At 40.0% G+C, this 15,037-nt stretch overlaps 1 protein-coding gene across 1 annotated transcript in view; it reads right to left on the bottom strand.

Moving 5' to 3' along the window:
* Positions 1-1,706: 1,706 nt before the first annotated feature.
* The window catches only part of syt7b (synaptotagmin VIIb), a 110,679-nt gene continuing 97,348 nt past the window's right edge, over positions 1,707-15,037 (bottom strand). The window contains exons 6-11 of the mRNA XM_039608432.1: positions 11,000-11,135; positions 5,383-5,650; positions 5,103-5,272; positions 4,660-4,774; positions 4,272-4,471; positions 1,707-1,915 (exon numbers count right to left, since the gene is read on the bottom strand). Of these exons, the coding sequence (XP_039464366.1) occupies positions 1,811-1,915; positions 4,272-4,471; positions 4,660-4,774; positions 5,103-5,272; positions 5,383-5,650; positions 11,000-11,135 (994 nt within the window). The 3' untranslated portion in view covers positions 1,707-1,810. The remainder of the gene's footprint in view (positions 1,916-4,271; positions 4,472-4,659; positions 4,775-5,102; positions 5,273-5,382; positions 5,651-10,999; positions 11,136-15,037) is intronic.

The following is a 15,037-nucleotide window of genomic DNA, read 5'->3' as shown; positions in this document are numbered from 1 at the left end:
ATTAAGGTGTTGCAAAGGCCCAGTCAAATTCCAGCTCTTAACCTCAAATTATTGCTGCTAAAGGCGGTTCTACAAGCTTTCTACACGCTGCTTCTTCATTTTGGCTTAGTTTCAGTTAAACTAATGTGTTGTTGTGCATCTCAGGTTGTATTTACCACATTTCAATAACTTTTTATTATGTGCTGGTATGTAAAACTTCAGAACTGAGAAAGGGTGACCTTTGCTTTACCATGTCTATATGTCGTCAACAATTTGCACAGATTGTTTTCTGCTCTCAAAGGAAACCATTTACATTGGGGTTTCTGGACTATGTCCATTTACCAAAACATAACAACGTTAAAATTCAAAGTGGTAAATTGTTTGACAATGAAATCCTCTGTTATATATTTTCGGCAGTTAGTCTGATTTTCTGAGCTGAAATCTTTTACATGTGAAACTGAAACTAGCTGTCTTTCTTGAGACCACTAAAGGGCGTGTTAGAAAGTTTTGTATGCAGGTCTGCATTTTGACCAGACTGACTGTTTAACTTCAGTGACCTCCACCCACATGTCCAGCTAATCTCAATTTTTGTCACTGTTATCAAGGGCAGTTTGGTTTTCGACAATATTTTTAGTTCAGCCGTGCAAATCTAAAATATTTCCTCCCTCACACACACACACACACACACACACTCGCACGCACGCACCCACGCACACACACACATTATCCCCACACTTCCGCACTCATGGAAGCTGCTTTTTGCTTATTTTCTGGAAGAACAGGTTGATTCTCTAAGTTCTTTCGAAACAAAACTCATTAAATAAATAAATAAAACACAACATTAATCACTTTACTCTTTTTTTCTGTCCATCGGGAGTTAAAGAAAATAGGAAAGCAGTTTGACACTTGCCCCTTTTAGACCAGTGCTAAATGTTCATGTTCATATCCTTTTTTTCTTATTTTTTTCTTGACAATCTTCATTTGGGGTTACAGCACATCACCCACAGCACGCACAGACGACAAAGGGTTCCAGCCAAGGGAGAATTATTACAGTGGTAGCAGGAGGAGGAGGAGTGAAGAGTGAAAAACATGATGAGTGACAGAGTCCAGTTCCTGTCCATTTTAAATACAGCCCATCGCTCTTCTGTTGCCTGTGCCGCTTTTCCCGATTTTTTTTTTTTAGGCATTTTAAAGGAATGTAGGAAGAGAGACAGAAACACAGAAGGATTCAAACAATCAAGCAAACAATCAAACAAACACACAAACAAACAAAAAAACAAGGAGCAGAGCGGGAGACTCCTCACCACAATACCAAAAGTAGGTGATAAATGGATTGCGCAGGTCAGTGCCGTTCACACTCATGCGTGTCTGAACACTGCCCATCTTGCTGCCACAGCGGATGGTTGGAATGCCTGTTTGATCCATTTTTGGTTGGTAGTTTGTAATTACGGGTGTTAAGAGGTACTGCTCTGATGTAAAACATTAGGGAAACATGGTGGAAGAGGTGGAAGAAAAAAAATGAGAAAAAAAAATGAGAAAAAAAAGAAAGATGGAACAAGGAGAGCATATGACATCAAAGACATTTTTAAGTTCAGACAAACGGATGAGACGGGGTCAGGCGGGAATCAGATCTTGACAGGGGTGAAATTTAAGGAAGGTGTCATGAGAACTGAGGGCGAGGAATATCAAAGAGGCCTGAGAACAAAGAGATGATAGATGGTCTGAAGCCCAACAGTGCATTTAGGTAGTAGGGGATATGTGCCGAGGGCAGGGGCAGGGCGGGGGGATTCTCGAGGGGAAAACAATGTAGGCAGGTCGGCTGCTGGGTCCTTCAGGCCTTAAGAGCATGCCACTGGGCCACGGCAGTGCGAGGATGACCCATCATGTCTTTCCAGTGTTTTACCTCTGCAGGGCCACTCTTCCATGAAAGATAAATCTGTGAGGAAGAGACAGTCACTGTAACTTCTATACAGCCACACAGAGATAGATGTTATTTGTAAAGAATGCTCCCAATAAAACAGCAGAGTATTAAGAGACAAAAAAACTGTGACTCTTAAGTGTAGCCCTTTCACCACTAAGCCTGCTGCTCTAATTGGAATTTAACTCAAATCCAGAGCAGAAAAAAAGCCATTAGAGCAAGAGATTTCACCCAGCGAAAAACTCTGAGAAAGGCTAATGCTGTTACTAATAGGATCAAACACAGACTCGTCTGCAAGCGATTCTAATGTAGCAAGAAACTCCTGGATTCCACATGAAAAATTGTTCACTTTTTCATTGTTCTCTATTCTACGAGGCTATTCTAATAATAGGCAACTGCGGCGTGAAAGAAAATAATATATGTGGTTAGAATGGGAATACATATAGTAACTGTAAATATTGTAGATGTGTATGAAAGCCTTATAAAGTAAATGCTCTTCCCTGCTGTACACAGCGTATAGATTTTTTTAAGTGCCTGATGAAACAAAGATTTGATTTAAGCTTTGGTGTATTCCATTTTTATTCTCCTCATACATATACCATATGTTTATTTATAGAAAAGCTGGTGTTTGGTTTTAAAAACAAGCAAATCCTTCACTCTGCACAAGAAAAAAAGAGTTATTTTGGTTACTGTTAAGTCTGATATCTGAAGCAGTTATGGGATAAAACTGATAAAGAAACTGTGGTTTTATGGGATTGTAAAATCCTGACAAATCCCACAAGTTTCGAGAAAAGAACAATCTAATTTGGTAGTAATTACAACCGAAGCAGAAACTGTTAAATTGCATGTCCAGTGAATTAATTCATATTAATTGTTGAGCAAGCGTAACACACTTGTTCAGTCAGAGCACCCAATGTGACTTTGTCTACAGGCAGCAGTACAAAGGAATACATAAACAATGGTCTGCAAAACTCCTTGAGCCAACCCTCAAATTTTTATATTTTGCTTGTAAAATGAGAAATAGGTGCAGTGATTTATTGAAGCTTGTGTAAATATACATGAAAATACAGCATGTAAGGTAAAAACAGAGTAAAAACAGAGGCTTGAAAGTCAATATTTGGTGTGACCACTTTTATTCTCCAACACAGCCTGAACTCTTTTAGGCAGCTTTCCTGTAATTCCTTTAAGTAGTCTTCAGGAACAGTTCTCCAGGCTTGTTGAAGGACATTCAAAGCTCTTTTTTTGGATGTTGGCTGTTGGACCAGTTTCCTCATATTTTTTTGAGGACACACTCAACACCATGCTGCGATATGGCAAGCTTAAAGCTAATAGCTCTTTGGGAATTACCTTGTTGGTCGAAAGATGCAATCTTATACTGTCAAATTGTGTTATTTTTGGCATCTTTGTAGATTCAACTAAAGAAATGGGAACATATTATGTATTTTTTTGCGACAGGCAGCTAGTAACAAAAAAGGATATAAATTTATAGTTGGTTCTTTGTTAAATTTTCTGTCATGTGTAGACGCAGCACTGGTTAATCCCCTCAAGTTATTTGCCTGCTTGTGTGTGTGTGAAGGGAAAGACTGAAAATGAGTGGAAAAAGCAGCCAATGTCCAAAAACAACATTTGAAAGATCTTCAGAAACCCTGGAGAACTATTCTTTAAGACCACTTTAAAAAGTCACGAGAAACTCTGATTCCTTGGTTGCAAAATATAAAGAAATGAGGGGTGGCTTAAGACCTTTGCACGGTGCTGGGTTCATATTTGCCGTTTAAAGTAAAGTACATCTATTTGTCTTTGTATGTCTAAAATAAGCTGCAATTTATTAGATTTTTTTTTCCAGAAAGCATTAAAACTACGAAACATTATAAAACACTTTAGGAAACTATACGATGCAGATAAGAAGTTTAAAATGTTTAATCATGTTGTAACAGAAATACATGAATCTTTCTCAGAGTTGATCAGCTAATTCAACAAAGACATTCAGGCATCAAAGGGGATATTCCGGTTAAAGCTGGAAAGGTTTAAACTCACCGTCTGCATTTAGCCAAAACAGTAAATATGCAGTTTACTGACTGTGTGTATCTGCATATGCCTCTGTGCCATTCCTAAATGTTGTACTATTAAGTCTAAATAAAGCACACTTTTACTTTCACACTTAAAATTAGCGGCTTGTTGTTTGCTGCATACGAGTTCATTTACAGCACAGGGGAATAACTGCATGTTCCAGCAGGGGTCAGTAGAGACTGGCTCACTGATCATCTGCTGATGGTCTGACAGACAGTCAGAAAAACACAGAGGAAGAGAGAAAAAAAAAGAGGAGGAAGAAGAAGAAGAGAGGAAGAGGCGAAGAAGAGGAGTGGGAAGGAGATACCTTCCCAATGACATCATTGCGGCTGAGTCTGTCCTTGTCCATGACGGTGATAATTATGGTGGTCTCCCTCAGCACGTGGGCAGGCACGTCAAAGGGGAAGGACTCGTTGAAAACAGGGTTCAGACAGCGCTTCATTACCACCGTCTTCTTCTTCTCCACACGCTTGTCCTTGTGCATCAACCATACTTTTACGTAGGGGTCTGAGGAGAGGGAAATGTGCCAGTTATGAAGCAATATAGCATTCATGAATTACCAGAATTGGGGATTTAATGAGAACAAAAAAAACAAAACAAAAACAAAAATGAAATATAAACGTGCTATTTTCTCATTTTCTGTTGTTGGAATGTAAAAATGTATTGAAAAAAGGAAGATGAAGGAGCATCTATACCAGAAGTGCCTCCAATGTCCATGGCTTTGAGGTTGCGGGCTTTGATGATGCTCACAGTGATGGTGTTGGCTGTGGGGTTGTAACACAGAGACACCAACAGATCCCCTCGACTTCCCTGGAAAAAAGCATAGACAATAACAAAAACAATAACAAACTGTTTATTTTTAATTGCCTTATTGCATTGCTCTCCCTTCTGTCACTCATCCTATTTTTCCTTTGCTTTCTCTGCCTGCCTGTTTTTTCTTCATCTACCTGTCAGCCTCTCCATATTCCCTATCCCTTCTCCCTCCAGCATGCTGCTACATCTCCCATGGGAGCATCACGGCAGCCAGGAATGACATCACCCGCTACATTCTGTCCCATCTTCTCCTTCTCTTCATCTTGCCCCCTCCCTTCCTGTCTATCTTCTTTTCCTCTACTCAGCCTCTTTCCTTCTTACTCACACTGCCATCGCTACATGGTTTCAGCTCCTTCCAGAAAGTCTGCATGTTGGCTAGGTCCAGCTTGTTGAGTGGGATGGACACCTCTCCTATTGGGTCGTTCCTGCTGAAGCGATCGTAGTCAAGAACCTGGAGGTACAGGGTCCTCTGAACCACCTTCTCATAGGGGAACCCTGAGAAAGAGATTCACACATGATAGTCTTAATATGTAACAATGATCCAGACAGAAATGACTGCCTGCATGTGCTGTGAATGTGTTTAAGGAAAGGCTTCCTGATCACACCTTCGAACAGGAAGGTCTCGTTCCAGTGGGGGTTTAGATTCTTCCGCTTCACTTTTGTCTCCAGTTTGTGCTTCTTGTCTGGCAGCAGGTACAGTTTGACAAATGGGTCAGAGGTGCCAGAAAAGTCCTTAGCTGGCAAATCTTGGCCTTTGAGAATTTTCACAGTGAGGGTGGAGTCTTGAAAACTGTATCCAACACTGAACTGAATACGACCCAGCTTTTCACACACTGGACCCTCATGTTCTTCTTCCTCTGAACCTGGTGACAGCTGACAGAACAAAAGGAGATAAGCAGGGCATTATTTATTTTTATTCAACTCGGTTATCTTATTGGAGGATTTACAGCACTGTGAGAAGTCTTTAATCATATTCATTTTTAAAATAAATAATAAATAAATAAATTTTCTTGGAATGCTGATTTCTATTCCCCTAGCCACACCCAGGCCTGCTTACTGCCATTCCTGTTTGACCAAAGAATCATTTGAATAGAGTCCATCTGACAAAGTGAAGTAGGCTAAAAGATGTAAAGAAATTCACTGACATCTATGACTCTGGAAAAGGTTACAAGGCCATTTCTAAGGTTTTGAGACTCCAGTGAACAGCAGTGAGAGCCATTATCAGCAAGAATGGAGAAAGCATGGGGCGGTGGTGAATGTTCCCAGGAGTCCAGGCCAAATGATTGTAGTTATTGTTGCCAAGGGTGGAAATATGACAAGTATATAAAAAAATAAAATGTTGAAGGAACCAGAGGAAGAGAACCAGCACAATCTTGCAAAAGAGATACTTAATCTTTTTTTTTTACTTCCTGCTTAAATAAAAAACAAAAACAACCAATTGGTTAAAAAAAAAAATAATTAAATGTATATAAATTGAATTTTGTTTCAGTTGAGATAAATTTGGGCTTAAGACAACAATCATTGTTTTATTTACAAGGAGATATAATTCTTTAACTGGAATCTTATGTGTTAATGCAGATAATGTCATTTTTCGTGCTGCTGAACTGGTGTGTCCAAATTGCGAGTAGATAGATACACTACTTTCTACAAACAACTTCCACCCACTGTGCAGTATGTTGTACATATGTCATTTGGGGTGGTGTTGCTCAGGTAGTAGAGGTGGCGGTTTGATCATTAGCCCATCCACAATAACAGACTTGTACGGTGACTCTGCCATAGTTGCTATGTGAGTTTGTATGCCTGGGTGGAAAAAGAAACCGGTTGTGAACGATTTTATAGCACTTCTCTAAAGTTAAAAAGCTATTTCTTTAGATTATAGATCTGTAATAGCCATGCGACAATGCTGCTGTCAGTGTTGATAATAAAGTGTTTGAAATCTAAGCATACTGCTCAGATTTAAGTACATAAAGGTATATAATAAGTCCCTATAACAGAGAGCACTGACGTGATAATGAGGGGGTTATTTTGAATATAAGACTGTTACATTAGACTGCATTACTTTATGCTTTTTCCCTAATGAACTGGGGCTGGATGGGTATAAAAGTGTAGCACCGCGGGAGCTGCACTGCTATGATCTCAATCGAGGGTCAAGCTCTGCAATATTCACAGCATGGTCACACAGTCTGAACACTTAAAGAGGAGCGAACACTAAACAAGTGACTTGAACTCCACTCCACGGGGGGCACTAATTCTGAACTTCACCATAAATATCACAGCTTGTAAGTGGTAAACTAGCATGATGTTACGTCACATGGCTAGCATCCCCCGTAAGAAAAGGGCAGAGCCGGTTGCATGGCTGTTTGGAAAAGCAGATTATCTATTGACAGACACATCCTCTGACTGATGGTGACATGGCCTGAAGGGAGGGAGAGAATCCAGTTTTAAAAGTGCTATCTGATGGGGGAAGAACTGGAGGCATTATTCAAGGGGCAGAAACATAATATCCAATTCTGTATTTTCCCACACAATCCTGGTGGTGTTGCCCAGCCTCATTCTCTATGCTGAATATGTTCACTTTTCATTATGCAGTCCTCCAGCCAACAGATGGCCTAAATTGCTATTCCCAATTTTCTGCATTTGGACACTCTCGTTTTCTTAGAGCCCCCCCTCTTCTTATCCAGTTTTTAAATTTGCCTGCCTAATTTCTTTTTCTAAAAACCACAGCGATCCATGTGCAACAGAGGCAAACGTGGCCAGGTCTGTGCAAAGCACACAGATATATATATATATATATATATATATATATATATATATATATATATATATATGTGTAGTAAATGTAAATCCTTTACAGTTTTTTCCAATGCGTCCTTCACATCTGTTGTTCTCAAAATATTAAAAAAAAACATCAAAAATGGAAGCAATGTGCCATGCTCCTTTCTCATAAAGATAGATAGATAGATAGATAGATAGATAGATAGATAGATAGATAGATAGATAGATAGATAGATAGATAGATAGATAGATAGATAGATAGATAGATAGATAGATAATATTATCTATATATAGATTATATCATATTATGTATCACACAGAAGTAGACACACTCACACACAACACACATAAATGTATCATTTGCTCTTGTTTGAGTAACATTTGCTAAAAACCGCAGAGCACATCTGTTTTTTGGAAGTCATGTTGTTAAATGCACAGTTGGAAGAAAAAGTGTGCTAACCCTTTGGGAAAAAATAACTTAGGATTTTAGCACTTGTACAAAAACAAGGACAGATCTTCATCTAAACCCCAATACATAAAAACAAAAAAATAAACCGTTTTATTTTTTATGTTCTAATTATACATAGTTAATAATCCCTCCGAGTGCATTCCTTTATCAGCAGTAACTCCTGTCAGATGTTTCCTCGAACTGCTTATGAGACCAGCACAGTATTAAGGAGGAATTCAGGACTGCTCCTCACTACATAACCGGTTTGAGTTCATCAGTATTTCTGAGATGACTTGAGTGGACTCTTCAGGTCATGCCACAGCATCTCAGTTGGGTTAAGGTCAGGACTCTGACTCGGCTATCTCAAAGCATGACTTTTGTTCTTTTTCAGCCATTCTGATTTTTAATTTACTTGTGTGCTCTTGGTCAGTGTCTTATTCCATCAGTAAATCTCTCCAAAGCTTAAAGCAATTGACTTTTGCCCTGATATTACAGTTCAAAACTTCTTCACACAACTTTAAATTCATTGTTTCCTCATGGATTGCCAAGAGGCCGGGACTAGTTCCAAACTTGCAACATGCTCTTTTCTTCTTCTTGTCCTTTTCCCATTCTTATGCAGCATTCTTATGCTCACAGTGAACAAACAAAGTCAGATTTGAGGGAGCTGCAGAGATCTGTGCAGGTGTCCCACTTTTGCTGTCTGACTTGTGTTCTTTTTCACTTCTTTCAGGGCTTCATGTTGAGTTCTTTGTGTGATCTTTGCAGGCCAGCCACTCTTGGGAGCACAGCAGCCCTACATACTTCCACTTTGAATCAAATCGTCCTTTTGCAGCTCGATGAACACATAAAAAAGCATTTAACTTTTTTTCTAGCCACCTTTGTGCATCTCTACAATGCACAATGCTTCTTCTGTCCTGTGAGTCAAAGTTGTTGTGATCCAGGAAAGGTTCACACTAGTCAGTCTTGAAAAAAAGCAACCAGACTTCCCCTCTACAACCGACACTTCCAGTCGGATCTCCCGATCTCTTAGAATGGCTGATTCCAAGTAGCTTTTGGAGAAGTCATGAGCACTTTTAGCCATTCTTGACTGCAAATGTTCAAGAAGAACATAAGGGGCACTTTTATTTGTTTGATCAGATATTGTTTGTCTATAAATGTGAGTAATTATTGTCAAAATGTTACAACCCTTTCCTTTCTTTTGTAACTGCGATTCAAAAATGAATGGGCTAACCCTCGGGTGCTCGGATCCTTTCATTAGACTCCTTGACAGTGGCAACAAACGGTAGAATATCACTAGCCTTATCCTTTAAACAAATAAAGCACATATAAGCCTCTGAAAATGTGTGGATGTGTGATAATAGGCAAAGACACTTTCACACCACACTTTCCACCGCTCTGTGAGCACCACACAAAATGAAAGCAGTGTCAGAGTACGTACTGATAAGAACCTGATGCTGACAGGACCCCCATGCAATCTCCCCCAAACCCCTATCACCTGAGATGCTCAAGAGGGTTGGATGCATATATACTGTGATGTCCAATACCATTTCACTCGGTCCCTCCTCTCAGTACTGTCTGTATATACGACTATGGCTTTTCATATAGCACACAAGTGGCTCAAAAGTGCAGGATGGGTATTTTCAGCATGAAAGGAGAGTTGTGTAATATATAGATGGCTTTGGCAAAAGTGCCCAGAATGAGTATTATCATTAGGCACTGCCACTGTGAATTCCTCAGACACCCCATGAAACCCACATAATTACACAGTGCTCATACCGATCTGCCATATTCTCACAGCACCCACAGCAGCACTGCATGTTCTCTCACAGCTAATTACCAAACCTCTCTGAATCAGGTGCACGTTGCCGTCCCTCCCGGCGTCTCACTTCAGGGTGATGATTGCTTTATGTGTCAGTTAGCTGACTTACTGTATAGCCGCAGCTAACTGTAACGCTCTACAGGTAGGTGCGCTGAGGGTGAAGGAGAAAGCACTTTCCTGAGTGATGAAAGACTTCTCAAACAGCTTTCCTCCTCAATTGAACTGAAGCGCGTAGGCTTTCTCCATCTTTGAACCAAAAGACTGCATTATATACAGTAAGTGACACGTAGCTCATGATAAATAAATCTGCATTGCAACTTTCATCTTATCTTTGAAGCTTTGCCAATTATTTCTCATATAGTGAAATATCAAAGAAAATCGTTGCACTTATCAAATAAACCACTGTGATCTTGAAAGCAGGTAAGCAAGCAAAAAGGTTATCTGGTGGGGAAAATTGAAGGTTTCTGAGAAAATTTACTACCTCTAAAGTATATTTTCATTTTGGTTTGGCTGCAAACAGACACCATACTGGCACACTACATTTTTGTGTTTTTTCCCCCCCAGACCCTCAGAAATGACTTTGACAGGTTAGGTGTTATTATTACTGATAGGAATGATTGTCAAAATACAAAAATAGGGCCCACGTTGTTTAAAAAAAAAGAAGCTGGGATTGTACTTTATCGCTGACATTTAATTCAGCACAGTCAGTGAAAGTGGATCATTTTAACTCGACTGTCAACTGCTGTTTTCAAAGGTAAGATAAACTGTCAAGCTGCAAACCGCCTCAAAGAAGAGGATTAGCTGCTATAAGTTAGAAAACTGGGCAGCACGGGCAATAAACATAAACAGTACTGCTAAATGTATTCATTTAAGCTTTTAAAACAGTGTTCTTTGTAACGGTGATTAATCACAAATGGGTGAAAGTTTTCAACATCTTAGACTATTTTCATCTACTCCTTTGGCTCGTCTTCCACTTTCTTATCTCCAGATTTGCATGCACCTTTCATCTTAGTTTATGAAAGATGATCTGAAAGTACCAGTGAAGTCTCTCTGCCATCTCATTTATTCTGATTCAGAAGGCTTTGCCAAAAGCAGTCCTCCCTCTCTAAATATAGTTGAAATCATCAATGCAGAAAGCAGACTACAGATGTGAGCTATTACAAGTACTCGTGTATGTTACCATGAGCATGTCACTGGTGACCGAGTTGGCCAAGTCAGAAACAGAAGAGTTGGCTTCGTGGCCCTGCCCGTGGCGCCGTCCGGTCTCGTCTGGAGTCTGACCTCTGGGGCTGCTGCCTGGTTTGTTACCTGGAGTTCTGTTAAAACAGACACAAGCACAGTTATTTTTACACAAATAGCTTGTTTCCAGCGTTCCTAAGTTTATCCTCACTGCATGTAGTTTACCTCCTCGGGCCAAATATTAATTATTTGTTTCGGAAATTTGTATTTAAGTGTAGAAAGAAACCAATATTCTACCAGACAGGCCACAGGAGGTCAATTATTATTACCCATAGCAAGAACCACTGCAATGAAAAGAACAGTTTTATAATGGCCTATGAAGGGAGAGAATTCATTGTCAATACAGATAACACAAGAAACCAATAAAACTGGATTTAAAAAACTGCTTTGTAGTAATGATGGCTAATTTAAAGGGCTTACCCTGATTTGAGGCATAGTTTGTGTTGTAAGTTGGTTCATTATGACACAGTGAAAATGTAAAGATCCTAATAAACCAAAGTAAAGTAAGGTAAACTTCCTGGCTTACATTACCCAGTTACTCTGGGTATTTCCTTGTGCATTTTTCCTAATCTTTCCCTTTAAGTGACCTTTTGAACTAGTTTTGTTGGTTTTTTTTGCCCACCTCATGTGGCAGTCTGCTTGCATAGATTAAAGATTTGGATCTTTGAATCTTAATTCTGTCTCCTGGGTCCTTTTCCCATTACGTTAGTTTCAAATAATGCAAATCTTCCTGCCAGCATACAGTGACATTAGGCAATAATATGTTTGCAGCAACTGCTGGATGAGGTCTTATCTTGTTTTGAAAATTACACTGCCCCTGTAAATAAGGACAAATATCAGCGGACACTTTAGTTACACCTGGCTGCTACTGTTTTGGGCTCCTTTTTACATTCACAGCTGCCTGAATTCTTCATTGCAAAGATTCAACAAGGTGCTGCAAACATTCCTCAGAGATTTTGGTCCATATTGACATGATAGCGTCACACAGATGTTGCATTTGACGGCTGCAGATCAATAACGTGACTCTCCCGTCTCACCACATCCCAAAGGTGCTATATTTCCCTGTGATCTGGTGACTATGGAGGAGGAGACCTCAGCTTTGAGCTTTTTGGATGGTATGTTTTCTTGATGGAAGCAGCCTTTAGAAGATGGATACACTGTGGTCATAAAGTGATGGACATGTGCTCAGTTGGTACTAAGGGGCCCAAAGTGTGCCAAGAAAATATCTCCCACACCATTACATCACCACCATCAGCCCTAACCTTTGATACAAGCCAGGATCCATGCTTTCATGTTATTTATTCTAAATTCTGTCACTGCCATCTGAATGTTGCAGCAGACCGCTGTCATCACCCAGAGAACGGCTGCTCACTGGATATTTTGTGTTTTTCTGAGAGGGTTGTGTGGGCAAACCCCAATCTGGCACCAACAGCCATACAACACTCAGAGTCAAAGTCCTAAATGCACTGAATTGTGATTGGCTGAGAAAACGTTTGCATTAATCAGCATTGAAACAGGAGCACCTGACACAATGTCTGGTAACTGACAAGTGAAGACAGTTAACCTCGTGCAGCAACAGACTATCACACGGGTATATTAATAACTGTTTCTCTTTTTAAAAAAATTCAATTTAATTGTTTCTTCTTTCTCCCCTATTTTGGGATTTGTCATGTCTCGCTGTGCTCTCTTTTTTCCCTTTTCTCTTTCCCCTAACCCCCAACGGATTGCAGCAGATGGCTGCTCCTCCCTGAGACTGGTTCTGCTGGAGGTTTCCTCCTGGTAAAAGTAAGAATTTTTTCTTCCCACCACTGCACAGTGCTTGCTCACAGGGAATCGTCTTATTGTTGTGGTTTCCTCCTGAACACCATACGGTCTTTACCTTGCAGTATAAAGAACCTCGAGGCAGCTGTTGTTGTGATGTTACGCTACATAAATACCTCTGAATTGAACTGAACTGAACATATTACAATGATCCAGATACTTCTTTGTATTTATGTTGCTCAGGTAGCAAAGGTTGTAGTAAAATTGCATCAAAAAGACATTAAAGCAGTCATGACCAATTTCTTGCAGTGGTTGACTATTAATATATATATATAAATTAAAAACGCTCCAAGATAAACATACACCAGTGTGAAACTTTGTCAGACACCACCTGTCACTTCATACACTTTGAAGACGATCCGTACAGAAAACTATTTTTAGAAACAAATATTCTAACGATGCTGCTGAAAAATTGTTCCCAGCTTTTTTATTATGTAACTATTTGGGATACAGAAAAAATACAAACATGTGATACCAGTCTAGGCATAGTGACAAATAACACTAATAAGCGCTTATTGCAGTGAGGGAGACGATGCAGCGAGAAAAACAAAAAATAGCGAGAGTGACAGTCAGACAGACAGAAATAGCGAGCGAGTGAGCAGGTGAGATACTAAATACAAAGGTAACAGCGCAAGTTAGATTAGAAGAAGAGAAAGATGATCAACGAGATAAGATAAATTAGAGTAAAAGCAAAGGAGATGGTTTATTTTTATTGAGAGAATGAACGAATGAATGTGAGACACAGTTAGACACACATTAAGCTTTAGATCACAGAGAAGGGAAGATGGGATAAAAGCTCTGAAACAAAGCAGGACAGAATTGGTTTGAGCAAAGAGTCAGACACGCTAAAAAGCAGACAGAGGAAGCAAACTGACGTGTAACACAGGAAAGCAAAATAGAAGGAGGCTGGAGAAAGAGGGGTGAGAGATAGACAGGGGTTACACAGCAAAGAGACAAGCAGAAGTAGAACGATGCTGAACAAGAAGGGGTAAAAAAAAAGAAAAGGATATGGTGTGGAAGAGAAAAGAATGGATTCGTCACTCCGCGTTTATTTCCTGTGATTTGCAGGTCATAGAGCCAACAATACACCACAGCCTCAATTCAAACTGTAATGGTTTATGTTCCACAGGTCTGTCAAATGCAGATTAGTCTCACATGCATGTGATCTCTGCAGGTTAAGCTAAAAATACTCAATTGAACCTTTTAATATTGACCCTTAATACGTTAGGGAACCATGTCCCACCTTAAATAATTACATAACACCTGGATGTCTCGCTCTGCCACTGATGTGACTCCCACCGGCACAGTGTGTGGTCTGTGTTTTACACATTGTTAATCTTTCACCGCTAAAACGTGTAAAGTTTGTACAGCAGCTGATCAGTTCACAAAGCACAACTTAACACTTAACACACAATTTTTTTACAAAGCAAAGAGACGAGTTAAATGGAAAACCTGACATTCTCATGAGACCTACCATATTTGAACAAGTTCCCGCAGAGCCAGGTACCTGCTGAGCTTTGAAGGACCAAACAGTGAGAATAAACGGTGCACATCGTTAACAGAGTTCATAGAGAGGACAGAGGGTACCTTGACACAGACACAAGACTTGTAATTGTGCCGTGGTGGTGGAGTGGTTAGCGCCGTTGCCTCGGAGCCTAACATGGAATTGTGGGTGGGCCTAAGGGGCCCGATCGATCATACTAATAGTTTGTATGTTTTCCATGTGCCCGCATGGGTTTCCTGCAGGTCTTATGGCCTCCTCCCGCAGTGCAAACAGGGTAAGATGAGCATAGGCTTTCAGCAGGATAATGTGCACTGCCACATAGCAAAAATGGTTCAGGAATGGTTTGAGGAGCACAACGAGTTTTAAATGTTGACATGAATTCACTCCAATCGAGCATCTGTGGGATGATGTGGGCAAACAAGTCTAATCCACGGAGGCCCCACCTCGCAACTTACAGGACTTAAAGGATCTGTTGTTAAAATCTTGGTGTGAGATACCATGTGAGTCCATGCCTCAAGAGGTAAGGGCTGTTTTATCAGCAGAAAGGTGGCCAATGTAATATTAGAAAGGGGGTTATAACGTGATGCGATGCAAAATAAAAAGGAGATATTGTAGGGAAATAATGGAGAAAATGCCCAGCTGTGTTTATGTAAG

The sequence above is a fragment of the Oreochromis aureus genome, linkage group 1 (assembly GCF_013358895.1).
Source record: "Oreochromis aureus strain Israel breed Guangdong linkage group 1, ZZ_aureus, whole genome shotgun sequence".
Taxonomy (NCBI): Eukaryota; Metazoa; Chordata; class Actinopteri; order Cichliformes; family Cichlidae; genus Oreochromis; species Oreochromis aureus.
This window is presented reverse-complemented; position numbering and strand designations above follow the sequence as displayed.